The sequence below is a fragment of the Zootermopsis nevadensis genome, unplaced genomic scaffold (genome assembly GCF_977971745.1).
Source record: "Zootermopsis nevadensis isolate Lab colony 2312 unplaced genomic scaffold, Znev_1.0 Znev_ptg000010l, whole genome shotgun sequence".
Lineage (NCBI taxonomy): Eukaryota > Metazoa > Arthropoda > Insecta > Blattodea > Termopsidae > Zootermopsis > Zootermopsis nevadensis.
The window spans coordinates 1902107-1923536 of NW_028259142.1; the positions used below are offsets into that span (position 1 = coordinate 1902107).

The 21430-nt window shown below is 37.2% G+C and overlaps 1 protein-coding gene across 2 annotated transcripts in view; it reads left to right on the forward strand.

Moving 5' to 3' along the window:
• LOC110828073 (uncharacterized) overlaps window positions 1-20021 on the forward strand; it is a 112306-nt gene extending 92285 nt beyond the window's left edge. For both annotated transcript variants that reach the window (XM_087346188.1, XM_087346189.1), the window contains exons 3-5: window positions 10300-10370; window positions 14984-15235; window positions 15863-20021. In XM_087346188.1, the coding sequence (XP_087202314.1) occupies window positions 10300-10370; window positions 14984-15235; window positions 15863-15979 (440 nt within the window). In that variant the 3' untranslated portion in view covers window positions 15980-20021. The remainder of the gene's footprint in view (window positions 1-10299; window positions 10371-14983; window positions 15236-15862) is intronic.
• The last annotated feature ends 1409 nt before the right edge of the window (window positions 20022-21430 follow it).

Below are 21430 nucleotides of genomic sequence, written 5' to 3' on the forward strand. Positions count from 1 at the left end.
TAACTTGTGTTGGGCAAGGCCGTGGTCTAGGCAACACGGAGTTTTCCTCCGTGGCATCCCAACAATTACTCCATTCACACACAGAAGAAGGCAATGGCAAACCACTTCTGGATCATCTGCCAAGAACGTATATGAACAGGTCCCAGTCCGAGAAAAGGATGGAAGGATCCTGTTCATATGGACCTGTCGTCAGACAGAACACTAATAATAATAATAATATAATGAATACGTCAGTGTACATATTTTTTGGGACGTTATACGCATTGATGTTTACGTGAAAATCGGACAGCGTTCGGTCTTGACACTTTTCGAGTATGTGTTAATAATTGTAAAGAAATCATCGTGAAGGAAGCTTGTGTGACTTATGTGAACATTTCAAGCACAGGGGGCAGAAGATGAAAGAATCTTCCAGAAAATCTCAAAGAATTTTAATGTCTTCGTTGATGGTCGACGAGTAGTAGAAAAGTAGGAGAAAAGAGAAAATCATGGAGGGGAGAGAGAGAGAGAGAGAGAGAGAGAGAGAGAGAGAGAGAGAGAGAGAGAGAGAGAGAGAGAGTCACTTTGTTAGGTTCCCAGCCTTTATCCGTTCGTATGTAATCCAAACGACAGCCATGTTTAAAATTCCAGCCGTGAGAACCACGAATTATACTTGAACATGGATCATTTCCTTAAACAGCGTTAATCACTTGATTTTTATAATGGTGAAGCGCTGTGTTTTCTTTGCGGTACGGACTGAATCTTTAAATATTATTTAGAAGAGTTTCAGCTTTAAAAGGTTAGACCAATCGAGACAGAACATAATTAATGGCCTTGATAAACATCGTCTTCATTTTAGTTTCATAATTTTCGTCTTAAAACTTTTGTTAGTTTTACTACAGTTGGTGTGACTCATTTTCCGGAATTTTCCATGTTGAAATACGTTGCAATATTTGAAGTTTGCTTCTAAGTATGGAAGGCAGAGGATATGCCTTTTATTTTAATTTCCACAGTAATGAAAATGAAATATTTCCATAGATTTACAAATAAAACTTCCGATTAAGTTATTTTCGTCATTCGCCTGTCAACATCCGTAGCTCTCCGGTAGTCTCAACGTATTCGGCATTTCTCTCCGAATACGTGCAACTCAGTGGCTGAAATTAATTATCAAGCCGTTTTCATCTTGTATAATTTATGGGTTTTTGGGGTGGGTGGGTGGGGGGAGGTACCGCTTTTCATTCCGTGTCTGTGTGACGAAGACCACCGCAAGTGATTGAAATGCGTCCATTTCTAACTGTCATTCTCGCCACGTGTTCGACGTCCAAATGGTGCCTAGAGACGTTATGTACGGACTGAAACGGTGGAACACTTCAGCTGTGCTGTACTGCGTACTGCATAAATCTACCAGCTAAACTCGCTTTATTCTAGTGAATTTGTTGTATTATAAACCATTGACAGAGATACCGTAAGCCATTCGCAAGAATATTGTTATCAGGTCACTGATACATGTCACACCATGGTCGTAACGCTGCTGGTTTATTTATATATAACTGTACTATATATAAACAAGTGTTTTTAGCTTTGTTTGTTTGTTTGTTGGTTGATAATTTCCTGAGGAACTTAGATCCTTATGAATGTGTGTTGAAGAATATTTGTAAGATACATGCGAATCATAACAAGAGAAATTAGACAGGGTATTAAAAGATTTAACCAATCAGAATAGGTCCTGATATCTCACCAGTGACTGATTTTTATAGAGAAATTTCTTGAGTAATATTTGAACCTCCTTGCGTCAGTACGTTCCTAATCATCTTAATAAAATATCGCAGCGTTTTAGTAAATTGACCTATTAATAATTTTGTGGTCCTCAAGTCTTTACCTAAGGATTAATGTAACCCTTGGTCTGTAAAGGGTTTAGAACCCTTCTTGGCAACATTACATCATATATTCACAGCGCAGTTTGTTGTTTATAGAACACACAAGATAACCATACAGTGCTCACAGGCGCGCTGTAATTTCAGTATCCTAGTGTCAACAACGTTTAATGTTTGAAGTAATTTATTTACCCCGATAAAACAGTGTTTTATAACAAACACGAAGTCCAAAAGTAACGATTAATTAATCATGAATGCTGTAGGAACGAAATTAAAATCAATAAAAACTGGCATGCTATCATGACATTTCGAGTATTGCCCAATAGCCAAGTTACTGGCTCGCTGCGTACACTCGCACGTGGAATATTGGATAATTAGTGACGTGTTATAATTTAATTAAAAGTGTGATGGGTTGGAGCCCACGAACATTATAGCAGGCTTTTTCGTTGTCAGTATATGAAGCGTTGTCACACAGAGTTTACTTGTTGAAAACTCCTGTGTTACGTTCAACTTGTCATGTTACAAGTTTGTGTATGGGACAGAAAACTCGATTTACCAAAATTTCGACCCTAACTCACCGAATTAACATTCCACGCCTCAATTAGTGGTAATTCCTCAAAGAACGAATGGCGTGCAATTCCATCTAAATTCGCCTCACTGAGTACCACGTTCAACACGCAGCATGGGTCGGATTCGGAACTTGTAGATCCCTGAATTTAAGAGGGGGGTGTCCGTGTGGATAGTTCTGAATACCCCAGAGACGGCTACTCGTAAAGCATTTTGGAGATTAGAACCCACTCCCACGCCTGAAACACCTGGAATGGCAAACGTAATTGCTTTCATGCCAAATTAGCGATGAAGTATTTTTGCTCTGCTGTGTCTAGGTTCGTACCTTTACCCGGCTTAAATTTGTCTGTATAGAGGCTAAAAAATTCTAAGATTAATTGGTGATTAAAGAACGCATTTGGGGAATATTTGTTAGAAGTCATTCGTGTGAAGAATTTTCAATACGACCCCCCCAAATTTAAACCCCCAGATAGACTACCGGGTGATCTGGTAAATCGTTGCAAGCTTTCCGGTGGAACGTACAACCTCCATCCTTAGGATGAACTATAAACAATTATGTTTGCGGTTTAGAATTTCTTAAAATTAAATTTAATTAAAATGTTATATGTAATATAAATCGATTGAATTCAAGATACCCTTGTGATTACCGGGGTTAAATGTAACTTATTCAGACAGAGGGCTCCTCTGAAAGATCGGTCACACGGCTCAGCATCCAAGAAGACATTCATATCCGTTCATTACCGTATTCACAAAAGCTTACAAATATCATGATGATGATAGCAATAATAGTAATAAACCTATATATTATGGCCCACATCACTGTGCTTGGATTCTACAAGCATCCCCTCCCTCCCTCCCTCCCTCCCACACACACAAAACGATCTCTAGTGTTTTGTTTTGCGCATTGTAACAGACCCTAGTACACGTGAAACAATAAATCCGGGCGTAGGATGTAAGCAGGGCAGGCCGGCCAACACACCGGCAGTGAGTGGCAACTGTGCCGCTGCGCCTCTCGACAGGACGCATGTCCACTTGGGTTTACATGCCAGTACAGCAGTCGACGAGGAAACAGCGAAATTCATCCCGAAATTAATTTCGTTGCAATGAATCAGCCCGCAGTGACGATTAGTAAAACTGGTTATGTTTGGAGGGCGAGGTTAGAAAGACACACGGACGCCATCGCCCTGATGATGGAGGCAGCAAAGAGCTCTGAAGCGGAGCAACAACCCAGAAGACAGCCATCTTCATACCCCACGCCGTGAAAACCTTAAATTATATTATAGCCTTTTCGTGGTTTTTCTAGGTCCTTCCAGGCAAATTCCGAGTATTTTATTTTATTTAGTGTTCTGTCTGACGACAGGTCCATATGAACAGGATCCTTCCATCCTTTTCTCGGACTGGGACCTGTTCATATACGTTCTTGGCAGATGATCCAGAAGTGGTTTGCCATTGCCTTCTTCTGTGTGTGAATGGAGTAATTGTTGGGATGCCACGGAGGAAAACTCCGTGTTGCCTAGACCACGGCCTTGCCCAACACAAGTTATAAATTCGGGCACCGCCAGGAATCGAACCCGAGACCCCAGGATTGCAACGATCGCTTCCTTCAAGATCCGTTCCCATTTTTTCGGTTATCCTGGTTTTCAGTGCTGTATAATCTGAGTTGTTTATAGCGACTGGAAATTGACTATAAATATTTAAAAGCTGCTGGTACATAAGCAGGTTATTGTAAGCCACGTAAAATTTTAGTATTTGCGTCAGGATTAGATATCTGACCTTCCCAAATACGAAGGAGGAGCTCTGACCGTTTTACCATTACATCAGATAATTAATAGCAAAATTTAACTGATGAATTAAAGTTCGTCGTACATAAAACTGGTGAATTGAATAAAACTTAGATGTTATTAACCCATTTCATACTACGCTCTATTTAGCATACGTCTCTTTTTTCTGCAAATTGTTTCCATAGAAACTTACACTTAACGAAACACCACGAATAATTAGTAATTCATAGAAGTCGGTTTGGTGTTTGCTTGAGCTCCGAAAGGAGATATTTGATTGGGCTCAGACCTCGGAGAAAACTACTTAAATTGTTGTTTGTTTTTCTACAGCAATGACATGTTTTGAGTGATATTTTTATCCATAAACCTTTTTTTACATTTATATTACAGAGTATTATATTAATTTTAATTACCCCCCCTCCCCTCTGTATACTGCCTTTAAATATTTACATTTGTTGACTTGGTCGCACTTTGGTTAAGGTACTTTGTGTGATGAAATCGAAATAGCTGAAATTTAAAAAAAGAGGTTGATTTTGATTAGAGGGGCGAGGAAGGCGGAGGATTATGGGGAAAAGGACGGAGGATAAAGGTGCGAGAAAGGCAAAGAATGGAAGATATGGGGATAGAGATTGAAACACAAAAGAAATAATTCCCCGTTCAATTACGACGTCCATTTTACACCAAGAATGAAAGGACAGGAAAAGTAATCTTTCTTATTTCACAGCAGAAGCGACTTGAGCGATAAATGTGGTTCTAAATGGGAGATTTTAACTTGTAGTCTTAACTCTTAATCTAGAACGCATTTCTATGTGATGTTTATTGTAATTAAATATACGAAAATATTTATTTTTATTCTTCAGTAGAGTTGTCAGAATCTGGACTTTGTATTAAGAGAGCCTCATTACGAATTTGCCAGTATCAGAACAAAAGTACGCAAGCCAAGAATTACAATTGATATACGATTACAGCTTAAGGCCCCGTGTGATTTAGGACAGAGGCATAAGAAACTTTAAGTTTCTGCTTAAAAATATTGGAAAGGAATCGGTCGTGGTCTATTTTAATATACTTGCATTAACAACGGACATGCTGCCTAAGTAACATTTGGTCCGAGGCTCTCGGCGATGGAAAAAATAATACATAATTTTCGAGGCCGTTAGAATATTTTGAATGTCCTGGAAGTTTTACCTCCTGACCGTTAAGGAGGAAGATGTTTTTGTGTGGAGTAATACGTGAGCTTAGTTGAATTCAGTGGAACACACCTCAGCGCAGTTAATACGAATATCGACTTTTAATAAATTTGAATATTTTCCAAGAAGTAGTCCGCTATTTATTATGTAATAAATTATTCGCCTACTTGTGTGTAGTTCCGAAAGAGTTCTGTTATTTTCAAATTTGAATTCTCATGAATTATTAAGCGAATTACATGCAAGAACCGAAATGATTCTGAAAAACGCGGACGGTGAAAAGGCCTGGTGCTTCTTCTGCTGATGCATATCATTTCGTAACTCTGTGAGTGATTATTATTGCTTGTGGAGGGATCTCATCATCATCATCATCATCCTCGCTATGGACGAACTCATTGCATCTGCGTGACCTTTCGACCTTTCCAGAAAGGGCAGAGCTGAGTTCACTCAATACGCATGATACCAGAACCGAGGGGGTGAGAGGTCAGGATTTCGGAACGGAAATTCATACTCTGGAGATTGATGATACTTTGGGTGTTTGCCTGCAGGACCTCGTCGGGGGAATTATGCAATGATATTTTCGTTTCTTCGGCCTTGAAAGACCTGTTGACCCCATAAAATCCACCTGTTCCAGCAATTAACTTACTCTGCGTTGTGTACTTATGGGGGGTTTCGCATGAATCTCGCTGTGAACGGGGATTATTTCTTTAAACAGCGTTAACCATTTGATCTTTGTAATGGTGAAGTGTGGTGTTTTCTTCGCGGTACGGACTGGATTCTTAAATGTTGTTTACATGCCTACGCACTGTATATATTAGTCCCGTACGATTCTCACTGTAAACAGCGATTATTTCCTTAAACGGCGTTAACCACTTGATCTTTTTAATGGTGAAGCGTGGTGTTTTCTTCGCGGTACGGACTGAATTCTTAAATGTTATCTAGACGCCTACGCACTGTATCTATGAGTTTCGCGTGAATCTCACTGTAAACAGCGATTATTTCTTTAAGCATCGTTAACCAGTCGATCTTTGTAATGGTGACGCGTTGTGTTTTGGCTGGTTACCCGAGAATAATTTATTATACGTTATTATCAGATGACTATGACATGTAACTTTGTATCTTCCTTAGCTCACAGCGGTTTATACTGACGCTGTCAGTTGATGTGACGCATATTAAAAATCTTGGTTCATTCTGCGAGGTAAATAATCGCTCTCTTTTGTCTATATTACATAAGACGTGTGTGCGTCTGTGTCTGTCCGTTTGCCATGTTGTCTCCCCTTTTTTAAAATGGGGCATTTTATCTAGATTAACTCAGTCATCAAACTAAGGCTTTATTCTCAATTTATTACATGTTCAAGCGATCGAAAGTCAATAAGATATTTTTTTTTAAAAAAAATTGAGGTTCTCACTTCGGTGTCGGTCTCCTGGGTTGTAACACCATTTGTCCTTGTAGGTAGACATCAGCGTTTTGAAGGAACATACTGCCTCCATCTTCAAGGCCTCAGTACCGAAGCTAGTGGCAGTGGGTTCCTTCGAAATGCACGCGTCCACACTGCGTTACGATGCAGAGGACCAACGCAACATACACGAAATTATTCTTTTTTATTTTGTTTAATATACTGGATAATTAAACTCAGGTCGTGTGTAATGTGATGATGTACCTTGAGATCGTACAAACTGTAAATTTGTTTAAAACACGAGCTGTTGGTCTAGAAGCAGCTGAGAATGCAGAATGTGGCACGGACATAACTGAGGTTGCGTGTTCAAACAATATATTTCGGTGGTAATTGTTGTTTCTGTGGTCAAAAGCAGTTGCCAGTGTTCACAGTACATAAATGACTGCAATTAGTATAATATTCGTACTCAGTAAATGTCTGACTCATTAAACTCAGCCAAATAAATGCTTGGGTGATGCATTGTCATGCATACAATACAATACAACACATTATCATGGGCAGGGGGGCAGGGGGGTTTGTCTCTTCAATCATGTCGCCATAAACGAACACAGTTCCATAATATGATCACTTCGTTCGAAGGGATTTAACTGATGCACTAATTACAAAAACATTACAGGGAGATTTGGACCGGGTTAATGAAATGTATTTTATAAAACTTCAGAGATTCATTACCAAGTGTTAGAAGATCATGTTGCATCTTCTTGTTCTGAGCCGGTTCAGTCCAGTCCATCCCCCCCTCAACCTCCATTTTAAAATTACTATAATACAATTTTACTATTTTTTTTTGGTTTTCCAAGACGCCTCTGCCGATCAGGTTAGGTTTCCCGACTGATATTTTGTATGCATTTCTTATCATCTTACGTTGTGCTGCGTGGTCTTCCCCTCTCATTCTCTTTGATTTGATTCTGATATAATATTACGGTAGCCAAACTAATAGTCACATATATATTTATTATTCAAGTCATATACACAAACTTTTAAATTATTGATGTTAAAATTTAAAATTTAAAATTGATATTCTGCGCCATTCATCGTTAACTCGATGTTACAATGTTGCGCTTTAATATTTCTACATGTTTCGATGTCATAGCATCATCTTCAGGTTTTTATATTTAAAACTATTCTATATTTATTAATGCAAGCTTTTCATTTATTATATTTGTTTTGTAGATTATTATAGTAGGTGTTTTCTTTGATCTTCTTATTATGTTGCATATTATGTTAGTTGTTCATTGTTCTGTGAAACAAACTAATAGTGTTACAAAAAGAAAATAAATAAAAAAATATTAAAAATTCTAATTTCCACGTCCGTGTACTGCAATTTAATCTCCAGAGACATCCTTTCGACAGGATCAGCTTTTGAGATTCGGTTGACGTTCGTCATCAGAGGAGTTTTTGGTTTTCTGAAATGTTTGTTATGAAAGGACACAGAAGATGTTACCGCGTTTGGTAACTAAACGTAAGACAAAATCTAATTCTGTCTTATATCACCGAAAGAATATCAGTTGAAGATGGCTGACTTCTGAGTTGTTGCCCCGTGTAGTCTGATAGAAGTTTGCCGACGTTTCGTACTACATGGCACAACAACCGAGAAGTAGACAAGCCATCTTCAGACTCACCTCCGTGAAAGCCTCAAATTATACAGAACCTTTAACAATTTATGTTCAGTCCATTACAAAATCTTCCATCTGAGAGGCATTATCAGAGTTTATGGCATAAAATTTTCGTCTTTGATAGACAATAGCGAAACTGAGGCCACTTTTCGCTTCCCCCATCCCCTCTCCCCCCCCCCTCGCTTTTACATTACGACATTTACTCTAAAACAAGCAGAACTATCATACAATACAAGATTAAACTATTCGACGTTGTCTTATAGAAGGCAAAGGTGCATAAGACGCCATGAATAGAATGTTGTACATTTCTCCCAGTCACGTGTAAGATTTATGGGGTAAGAAAATCCCTTTCTAATGGTATTCTCGCATATTTTAATTCCTTGTGGCAGAATTATTGATAAGAGGAATCAGTTTTGGTCAAGAAATTCGACGTCTTTTATAGATCGCGATGGTTCATTACCGTGTTCACAAAAGCCCTGCCAGTGGGCCCTATTCTGAGCTATATGAATCCAGACCACGGTCTACCGCCGTATTTGTTCAAGATTGGTTCCGATATCATTATCGTATCTATGTTTACTTCTTGAAAATTAATGTCTTTTCCTTCTGTTTCAAGATCAGAACTGAATTTCGCGTTTCTGCCATGCGGGCTGCATATGTCGACCATCTCATCGTTCTTGATTTAATCGTCGTAATAATATTTGATGAAAAATACAAATTATGGATCCCATTTCATACGATTTGGCTCTGCTCACTCTCCGTTCATTTTACGTCCATAAATTGTCTTCGTTATCTTGTTTTTTAAAAGCCCTTACTGACGTTTCACGTCAGTAAATATATCTTTTGAGTTTTTAGTAGAAGTAGAATTAACTGATAGATATAAAACATGAACATTCGGCTGGCGATATTATTATAAGGTACTTTTGTCTGGTCACATCAGTTGCTTCTAAATTGTTTCGAACACCCCCCCCCCACCCAAAATCGTTCTCCATTGAACCCCTGGAACTTGCAGGCGTTGCTAATTACGGCCATTTTGAAACTCCGTAATAGCACGCACAAAGCGAAGCCCTCAGGCCACATAGCACGTGCAAGGATTCTGCACAGAGAATACAAGAAACGTTGAAAGCTTACGTCACTGCTAAAGGGACAGAGGGGTTGCCCCCGTGAACTGTGGGACCCCCACATTTGGTCACAAGGCTGTTATTGTACGCGGCTTGCCACAAAGCAGGACTTTGGGGCTGTCTTCGGTTCAACTCTTGAATCACACACTATCTTCAGCCCGAAATTCCCCGGTTTGAAAAGACTTTAAGTTTAAAATTCACGTAAAATTTCTCCGTATTTAACGCTGTTTTTGAATTTCAGTCAAATAAAATATAAAGTTTTTTTTTGTTGCGTGTTGATCGTAATGTTTATTAAGATCCACTACATGTTTCGACCTTAATTAATAATATTCAGGTAGTTCTAGAAGTATATTTATGCGAAATTTACATTTGTGTGTGCTTCTTGGAAAGGAGAGGAGCGAAAAATATTTTTACAGCGTTTTAGCTTTTAATATTGTAATAATAGGCGCCCATGTTATGACCTGAGCCGAGGCTTCAAACCCGAGACCTCCTGAATGCGAAACAGGATTGCCAACCATTCGTCACCGACGTTCAGTGATATGGCGTTTTATACCGGAAATGACGTAAGCGATAGAAATAAGAAATGTGAGATGTTGACCCAAGGTAGTGAAATTCTCGTGTCAGGAATACTTAATAAGCTGGCACGAGGGATTTTTTTTCTTTTAATGACAGAGGGTGTGGTAACACGTAATTCGAGTGTAATGTCTTTCTAACCAGTGTTTCCGGTTCCAGATCTCGAAGACTTGTACTTCCGGTACACCAATAACACCGTCTACGTCCTGGACACGGCGGACGCTTGTGGGGTAAGTGACCATAAGCAGTGACGTGGCCCCTTGATGGTGGGGTCCCCGTGTCCCTCGATGCGCCTTCACTTGTGTGTTCAACCAGGATTGGGGGAGACAGACATTCCAAGTCAGCCGATGCAGAGTTTCTGACGACAGCATTAACACAGTCTCATCGACTCGGAGGCAGGGGACCCTGGAGATAGAATATCCTGAGTCATGAACATGGCTGTCATCTGGGTTTTTGCCCAGTGTAGTCTAATACAATTTTACTCATCGCCCTGATGATGGAGGCATCAACGTTGGTAAACTCTTACCAGACTATACGGCGTAGCAACCTAGAAGACAACCATCTTCATAATCCCCACCGTGAGGACCTGAAATCTCACTCAACCTCACCCATATGCTTAACAGTTTTCCTCAGTCCCTCCAGTAAAGTACTATAATAGTACCTTAAATTACGTCATGTCGTTTCTAGTTTATCGATCTTGCCATTATTATACCAATTAAATATGAGCTACTGACAGCGTTGTAAGAAGAAATACAGGTAAGCGCGATAAATACGTACATCGTCAGAAATTTTGAGACGTAAGACGGCGTGATTAATTTGTAAAAGCCGCGTGCTGTGGTCTTTAAATCCACTGCCCGCCAGCAAATGCAAGCCATTGAAAGCTGAGGGTAATGGACGTCATCAGGCTGACCTAACGAAGCATTTAACACGTTGTTATCCTAATGGACCTGCGAAGAGAGAGTTTAACAAGAGAGAAGCCAGAAGTTGGAGAGGACCTCTTGAAATGTATACGTCGATTGATATAAGAGCAATTATTAGATCCATATTTTTGGATGGTGGGGTGGGGGGGGGGGGTGAAGCTTATTTTATGAACATAAGGATTTTTTGGGGTTTGTCTGTAGTATTTAGGGTTGTATTTTAAATTCAACATTGGGTGAAAATTAGGCATGAATATATCCAGAGCCATAGTTGAAATTGAAGTTTTGTTCAATGTATTTCAGTTTATTTTAATACAATTTATAGTTTTGTTAAAAGTAAATTAAACTTTATAATCATTTAAACCTTCTCGCTATTATTTTTTAACCATAAAACTACTGAGTCCTACTTCTGGCAAAAAATCTGTCATGACACGCGGTGTCTTTTAAGTGTGTTTGTAGTTTTTGGTGGTTGTTATTCTCACACGTGGATGTTCGTGAGTTGAGTTAGCGATGAGAAGTGGGAAAAACACGGATATTAGACGTTCCCTGTTTAATATTTTCCTTTTTAAATAAAAGGTCACTTGCCTGAGGGTCCCACTAATATGCAAATATGACATACTTAATTCTGAAGCAAATTAAATTTCTCTGTTGCTTGGCAACGGCTTTGGAAACAATTACGCCTTTTCATCACATCGCTGACGTAAAAACAACAACATCCCAAGCCATTAAATCATCTAATCTCCCATAGACCGTAAATAACAACCCCATTATCAAAATTTTAAAATCTGAAAATTTTCATAATTATTTGGATTACTGACCTATATTAATTAAACTGTATACTGAGCATTAATTACGCGGATCCCAATATTGGATGTGGTCACAAATTTAAACTTATTTTATGACGAAAGCGTAGGATGTCATTAATTAATTATTGCATCCGCGTACTGTAATTTTCAGTACCAGATGTTTACATTGGATATTTGTTTCGACCCCTATTTAATTATGTGTATGAGGGTGGTCTAGCGGTCAGAACACTAGCCTTGTAAGCCTGGGGTCCCGGGTTCCATTCCCGGTGGTGCTCAACTCTATAACTTGTGTTGGGCAAGGCCGTGGTCTAGGCATCACGGAGTTTTCCTCCGGGGGCTTCCCCGGTTTCTCCATTCACACACAGAAGAAGGCAATGGCAAACCACTTCTGATCATCTCTGCCGAGAACGTATATATATATGAACAGGTCCCTGACAACCTGAAGAGGTTGGAAGGATCCTGTTCATATGGACCTGTCGTCAGACAGAACACTACAAATAAAAAAATGAGGGTGTCCATTATGGAAATCTTATAGTCGCTAACACATCATGAAAACTGTCGCCGATTAAGGTCAGTAACTAATGCAGACCTGTCTATTATGGGTTCATTTTGTATTGATTTTTATTTAGAGCAGTTGGTATAATAATTATATCCAGTAATACTGATACTGATGATAGACGAATAGGTGTTACTAGTTACAGAATGATTAAAGACGCGGTATTTAATTAAATTTTATGATTATGTCTATTATGTTTAAGATAATTTTAATTTTTTTTATCGGTGTTAGGAAATATATGTATAATATACACTGTATTAGTTTGTAATAAGGCGTATGTTTGTCTTATTTTTAATTAAGCACTGAGATGTGGCAGGGGTTAGGCGTAAGAACACTTAGGGTGTAAAGATAGAACAGACGAGGGATTGGATGCGAAATAAATCGGCGACCGCTGAATTCCATCCACCTTTTTTAAAACTTAAGTTTTATACTTCTGTAACATGTGAAGTGAAAAGATATGACCAAAACCCGTGCCGAGTGAATTTAAAAAACCCGGAGTCACTCCTAACTTTTCTTAAAAGAAAAATTAAATGATCTAGAAACAGCTTTTTCTCCCCTGTAAAAAGTTCGAGGCTGGTGGTACTTTTTATTCACACGTGACTGCTTGCCTCTGTCCGTTCTTCTCTGTTTACTTGGTCGTCAAGGGAGCGTTAAGTAGAGTTTTAAGTTTGACTGCAGTCACAGTGAAGAAGAGACGCGATTGGTTGAGCAGTGGTCTGCATAGATAACAGCACCCCTGGTGGTAGCAGCGGAACCTTAAGATGACCTCTCGATGTATGAGATAGTAAATAAAAATAAAACGAGCTGACATTTATCCATTCTTCTCGCATCTGGTGCTTTATTAATATGAGTGCATCACGCAACACCCCTTGAAAACGCAAAAGAAAACTGGGTGAAAGTATTTAAGATGGCCGCCAGTGAGAAGGAGAAATTTAAGTGGACGTGAAGGAAGAATAATTTTTTTTTTATCATGTGTCTGTCTGAAGGATACGAACTATGGTCTACTCAGAACTGTTGAAAAATGACTATCTCCTCCTTTGTTTGTAATGCGTGGACTTGCAGTCCGCGGTTAAACGCAAATATTAAGCGTTCGTACACGTGTGGTAAACTCTGGCACGTGCAGAATAAAAGTTTATCGTGACCTTTTATCTAATTTCGACACAGTTTAAGAAATCGGGGCCTTTCTTATATTTCAGTACGTGTTTTAGTTCTCATCCTCAGAGTAACGAAAACCAAGAAAAATTAAGTCAGGGTTGACGATATACCGGGTGAGATTGTTTGGGGTGGCACAACGCACATGCCAAATTTCAACAAAATCTGTTGAGCGGTCCTCAATTCGAAACGACATACAGACATGATCATTTCTATAGTAAGCCTATATGCAAAAAAACACTGGTAATGTAGCCAGTATTTTTTCTGAAAATAATAATAATAATAATAATAAAAATAATAAGCAAATTAATCCCAATAATTATAGGAACAACAGGAACTGTGTCCAGGCCACTCAGAAAATATTTGGCCAACATCCCGGGCGAACACGACATCAGGGAACTGTAGAAGACCGCCATTTTAGGATCTTCATACATCATCCGAAAGACGCTGTCATAAAATAAAATTGTATAATACATGTGGCTCTTGCTAAAAACAAAATACCTTAGGGACAAGGTCTGTCTCGGGTACATGGGAGTACATACCCCATAAAGTGGTGAATAGATGGGATAATAGTAATGTGGAAAAATACCTTTGCCATATTCTATGTAGCTGGTCTGTAGCAATGATTGTTCTGACAGATGAAACGTCAAACGATCAGGGAGCGACTGAGCACGAATTTATACCTCAGGGTAACATAGAATCATTAACGCTCGTTATAAATCTAATATTTAAACGTAAAAGATGGATCGGATGTGCCATGGACCCAACCGTACGCTGTTCCTCCTCTATTTCGAAATAATTAACGCACAGGTCCACTTCTGTGTCGCCAGGAGAAACACAGACATCCAGTGGACAGTTTGACTTCACTCCCTGAGTGTAATTTGTGCGTTACACGTATGGATTTACAGATGTTTGTGTGTGCACACATGTGGTAATATATTTTATAATTTTTGTGAAAACAAAAAAAAAAATGTTTGCATATGATATTTCACATTTTTTGGTGCGTTAGTATTTATTAATTATTTTTTTATATATTTTTCGTTTATTTATTAATTTAATATTTCGTTAGTTTAACAATTTTCTGCTTAATTAAGTAATTCTTCCGTTAATTACTTACTTTGTTACTTATTTGGATTTTCCACGAATCAGAAATTTCTTTTCCTTACGATTTCTCAAGCCGCGTCGATTGTTTGACGTTTTTTTTCTCGATGTTTCGGCGAACGTTTCAGTTGCCATCTTCAGGGTGAATATCTGTGTACAGATGGTGAGTGGGCTGTTCCGACAGTAACGCATTTCACTTTCCACACGGCGCCTGTCACTTCCTAACCCCAATTTTCTGAAGTAAACAGAATGCATGCATTCTGGTGTTCCGTGCGAGTGGTTGTGTTTAAAAGTGTTGTCTTTCGTTGCAGGAAGTCGAAGGACTGGTGAGCTTGTTCGGATCTCCTGCCGGTAGAGCATTAGTGGCAGAAAGCAATAGCGAAAATTCTAGTAGTTCGTCCACTCGACCACCAGGTGAAAGCGGAAAACAAAATGGCCGTCTCCTTTGTAAATCTCGCCGGAAAGAGAGACGAAAATCCAGCACCGAACTGTACAGGGAAGCAGCTGCGTTGCTGGGCCTAACATGTAGCATGAATGACAGCTGCCGTTGCATTGAATGCCAGGTGATGCTGTTATATAATGGACTTTTTCTCCAGCCAGTTTTCATAATCTACGATTACGTCATACTTAAGTTTTTTTAGCGAACTTTGTGGTATTTCTAGTTTCCCTATGCATGCTTACCCATCCGTCACTTCATACGTATTTAATCACGCTAAAAAAATGTTAACGGAACTACAAATTTAAAATGGAAATAAAAGAGGGGGACAGATGAAGTAGTTCTATGCTAATAAATTATTGATAAATAGTGTAAATAAATAAGATGAGGTGGCCTAGCGGTTAGAACGCTGGCCTTGTAATCCTGGGGTCTCGGGTTCGATTGCCGGCGGTGCCCGAATTTATAACTTGTGTTGGGCAAGGCCGTGGTCTAGGCAACACGGAGTTTTCCTCCGTGGCATCCCAACAATTACTCCATTTACACACAGAAGAAGGCAATGGCAAACCACTTCTGGATCATCTGCCAAGAACGTATATGAACAGGTCCCAGTCCGAGAAAAGGATGGAAGGATCCTGTTCATATGGACCTGTCGTCAGACAGAACACTAAATAAATTTAAATAGTGTAAATAATATATTTAAATTATCGCAGTGTTAATTTGTCTGCTGTTGGTTACTGCTGTCTTTTGTTTCCAGAGTCACTACTTTGACTTTGATGATGACGACCGTCGAACAGAAACGGGATTGGCTGCCGGGACTCCGGCATTGTTGGATCACGTGCTCAGCCATCCAATGACGTGCAGTCTTCAGTAGCCTGTGCTGACGTCACGAGATTGTCGGTAACAATCCGTAAATCTTGAGCAGCGTTGCCATGGAAACTTCGATATTTGACTACTACAAAGAGTACTGATAATCAAAACAAACTGTAAGGACGTTAGAGATTTAAAAGATTCGATTCTAAATTATGACAGTGAGTTTTAAACAGCAGTTTACGAGAAGCAAAATCCGACTCCACATTTCTTCAGTGCGCTGTACAAAGTTTACATTTGGGAGACGAAATTGTAAATAAATATTCTGCGCAATAGTGACGTAATTTTAAAAAAAAAAATACTTACTGTAAGAATGTTGTACCGGACATTTAACTGGAAAGAAGTAAGTTAATATTCTTTTTATAATTTAGTGATTCCCTACTCAGATTAATCATAAAATCGAATGAGAATATTATCCCACCCCCCACCCCCCAAGGCCTTCATTTTTTTGTTAGAGTATTTATGTTATGTATTTTAATTATATTTAACGTGTGATACCATATAAAATTGTTTGTATCAGTATTAAAATTATTTAAATATTTCTACTTTACCAAAGTGTAAATTTTAAATGTATTAAGTTTTATTCATATTTTACGTTTAATTAATTTAAATAATGTTTCTTATTCCGTGCGTAGGGATTGTGTGTCCAAGGTAGGTTCAGTACTTGTCCGAGGGTAGCGCTGGTTTTAAGTCTTGTCTCTCACACCTCATGCACAACAGTTGGAGCGAATGGAATACAGCTTACTTCTCTAAAAAAAACATTTCTGATTGTGAACCAAAACATCGTAAATTATTTCAAACCCCAGTTATCCTCAATGCCTTATCCTAATTCATCTTCCAAATTCTTTGATAAGTGTATTTAAAATTTTATTTTAATGAATCGATTCATCTTACGAGAAGAAGTTTGTTTTTATCGATCGTTAAATCTGACCTTATGAGCTGAGTATTTGTAAAATACTCATGTTGAGAGTTTTGAATTTTTATTCTCTAGTTGAATTTGCAGACATATTTGTTTTGTTACACGCTGATACGCTGAAATTTATTTTAACTCTATGGGGTTGGCTACACGTAATTTACTAATACAATCTATCTCTAATTTAAATCTTACCCCTCATAGAACCTTTTGATGATGAAGTTAACTTAAGTAATATTTGAGAGTTAAGTTCTTAACTCTGAACAAAACACAATACGTGGCGAATACGATGATAGGTAAATGGCTTCTTGGATTTTGTGTCGTAGAAGTAGGTCGACGTTTCAGAGGTACTTGCAGGCCGTAAGCACATAAGAGATATGAATCAGTTTCTAGGATATTACATGGTGCAACATCCCAGAGGACAGTCTTCATCAAAATACAATGCATCTCCATTAGAAATATCAATTGGTTAATTCTGTTTAGGAAAATAAATTCTGTTTATTCTGAGAAATATATTAAACCCATAAACGCTCTCTCTGGACAAAATGCAGAATTAATAATTCTTGAGAGAAATTGTACTACTGTCTATCAATAGGATTTGAGGCGATAATAGTACAATATTCTTATATATAGGCTTATTACTTTCAATTTTGTTGTTCCAATGCCTGTTTTGGTTGATATACGCAAATTAAAACAAAACATTTTTATATACATTACGAATCAGTTGCATCAGAACGTAATCTTCATGTGCGCGTATTTATATCATATCTAAATATATATTATTTAAATCTTTTCCGTCTAATCACAATAAAGTCTTATTAAATATTAAAATATTACAATAATTAACATTTAAAATATTAAATGATGTTCTTTATCGAAATATTCGATTTACATTAAACCATCATCGAATATTTCGATAAAGAATATCATTTAATATTTTAAATATTTTAAATGTTAATTATTGTAATATTTTAATATTTAATAAGACTTTATTGTGATTAGACGGACAAGATTTAAATAATATATATTTATTATATCACAATATGACGCAACTTTACCATCTCATCATATCTAAAAGTTGGTCCGGAGTTAGGGATTAACTCTATCGAATGGGCCCAACAGAGTAGGTATACCTGAAGACGGTGATAGAGTCCCATCTCCGAAACGTCGTTCAATTTTATTATTTTATTAGACGATGGATAAAATCTATAAAACTTTTTTATTTAAATGCGCGTATTTGTTTTACATTTAAATTATCGTAAATTACGTATTACAGATTAATGTCTGTATTTGGGCATTATATAATAGCACCTAAAATCTCAAATCCTGCTTTGTTTTGGCTTAATGGCCGATTTCAGTTTAAAGTAAGATGTGTGGTAATAGTTTAATATTACAGAGTAGGATGTAGTATTTTATTGTAGGAGACTAACGTAGTTCATAAACTATTCTAAACGTCGGATTGCGTTAAAGCAACTGCCACCTACAGGTCTTCCAATACGCAGTTAGGTCAACAAAGTTCTTCCATTATAAAAAACCTTAGTTAATTAAAGTAGAGAAAATTGAACATAGATGTAACGTTTTATAACGTAACTTTAAACTGAGATAAAATAAATCATCTCCACATCAAATCATTCTCTGAAACTTAAGTGTAAAGCTCGTATTCATACCAAATCCTTATTGGTTTTCAGATGTACTTCAGCTGGGTTATAAAAAAGTATTGGTTGAATACGCTGAATGCTATAAAATAGGTTATTTCTAAAGCTGTTCGAAATAAAAGCTGTGTTATCACTGTCGATTTTAGAGGACGTAAATAGAATTACGCTACTACCACTCCAAAAAAACAAAAACAAAAACAAAAACATTTTATCTTGAAACAAGTTGTCGTGTCGCATTGATAACTGAATCCGTTTCACAGCTCGAAATTCGCTCGCTATATTGTGCATGAGATTGTGTTTCTACTGCAGATATAATGAGAAAATATACCTCCAGGTTCAGAGGAAGCTCATTATTCTGCCATAAAACTGTCACCGCGTTTTTATGAGTATTGTCATTAATGATAATGTAACGTGTATATATAGATATATTCTGTTCAGTTGAGGACATCACTTTTTTTTTTTCATAGATGACAGCAGTGTTACCAATATCCGTTTCTTCCTAACTTCTAGGTAGAACTACACGTAATTCATTTTATGGATAATCACGTGATCATGCCGTGATGAAACTTGGATTAAATTTTAATTTAATTGTTCGAAAGTGCCTGTTAACAATTTATTCAGCTGTTAAAGCTGCAAGTAATTACTCGAAAAAAATGTGTTATATTTAATAAATACTTTCATTTGAATTTAATGGATCACTAATAAGATTACGTGGTAATCATAACTTACAAGACCACGACGGAAATATTTTTAGGAGCCTACAAGCATAATATGTTTTAAGAACTGATGTGTTACATTAAATTTGTACTATTGTTTCAGAAGTAATTTCGTTTTTATAACAAATGTCCGCACTTCGTGATTCTGCCTGCGAAGTTGGTATAAACATCAGTTTTTAAAAATATTAATAATTGAATCTGTATTAATCTCTTGCTTGTTTGTTTTAATGTCATTATGGTCATCTTATGCCTCAGAAATTCATTCATAGTTTGTTGTAGCATGATATAAGGTGGATAAATTTGATTAAATTTATAAAATATTAAGTATGTAATTTAATATTGGATTAATTTCTTTCTGGAATGATATTCTTTGATTAATATAATATAATGACATACAATTTCACGTGTATATTTTAATATCTGCGTAGGCCTAAGTGATAATTATTGCTTCGTAATTAATTTCGTGTTTATCAATTGTTCTTAAGATGTAATTTAAATTTGTGTTTATTTGTCAGGTGGTATTATGTAATTTTTATGTGATTACGAAAGATTCATAAAATGTTGTTATCTTTAATTACACTCTGTAATCTCTGAAGCTGTTTTATAAATTAAGCTCAGGATTAAATTATCCCCCACAATTTTAAGTTTGTGTAAAGAATATTCCTTGTGAGAAAGTTATTTATAGAATTCATGTACGTCATTACATTTATTACGTACCTTACCATCTCATTGTTCAGTGGTATTAAAATTACGTGAAATGTGTTCTATTTTTTATGACCCATTCTCCTCAGGAACTCATTTGACTGCCTTATCAAGATAGAGTAATTGCGTCATATTGTGAATATTATAACAATTAATTATTTTAATCCGTCTGATCACAATATTTAAAATTTATTATAATTAAGATAATAAAATGTCATTGATGTTCCATATCGATTGATCGATTTACATTTCGGAATGTAAATCGATCAATCGATATGGAACATCAATGATATTTTATTATCTTAATTATAAGAAATTTTAAATATTGTGATCAGACGGATTAAAATAAATAATTGCTTTTTATCAATTATGTTGGAAGTTCTACGTCGCTGATTCACTAGAGGGATTTGTGTTTCTTATTAATTTTACCGATGCATTTCAGATTCAGGTTCCATGAACACTTCCGTTACGTCGTCCGTGCATCCACCTTCCACTGCAGAATTCTAATGCAGGAGTTTCCACCATTTTATCCAAGTATCGCCCTGTGGCTAGCCTACACTTCAGTGTCTGTAGATAATGCATTAACAAGCAAATTCCATCCCGTTCAGATGAAAAATAAGGCTGTCTCGTTGCGTGGTACAAGCCCTGCGGCGAGTGGAGGGAGGTATCGCGATTATTTCGACAGAATGAGCTGATTCATCTATGCAGAGTACAGCACTGGGGAAGGAGTTTGGAACACCAACGGTGGGTTTATGTCTGGTTGGAATTCTGATACCTAATGAAATTTATCGTAATTTCTGTGTTTCGTATAATTTGTAGTCAGATTCAAAACAGTCATTGTTCTGACTGCATTATAAATTGATCTATAATTGTAATTCATTGAGATAAATCGCTTTGAATAAAAATTTACTTGGATATTATCCATCGTCTAGTAATAAAACGTAAAAAACGTAAAACGACGTTTCGGAGATGGGGCTCTATAGAGCTAATCCCTATCTCCGGAGATAGGGATTAGCTCTATCTAGTGGGCCCAACTGAGTAGGAACCTGAAGACGGAGATAGAGCCCCATCTCCGAAACGTCGTTTTACGTTTTTTACGTTTTATTACTAGACGATGGATAATATCCAAGTAAATTTTTATTCAATTGACTCTTCACCATCGTCAAGAAGTTTTAGATTTGATATAAATCGCTTTGTTAAATTGACTTCCACAATTTTATTCCGATAAAGTTGACAAAGGTTAGGGTTTATGTAACGACTAAACCATTGAAGCTTATTAAATTTAAGAATTGCTTACAGTTGTTTCAGGAATAATTATGAACACGGCCGCTACTGCTGTTTTTCAAATTCAGTTGTAATTTTTTACAATTACCGTGGAGTTTAATCAAAGGCGTGGCCATCATAATTGCGTAGTCTAGTAGCGAGCCACCGAACTGGTAAATGGTACTTAATTTCTGCCAGAAAAATGC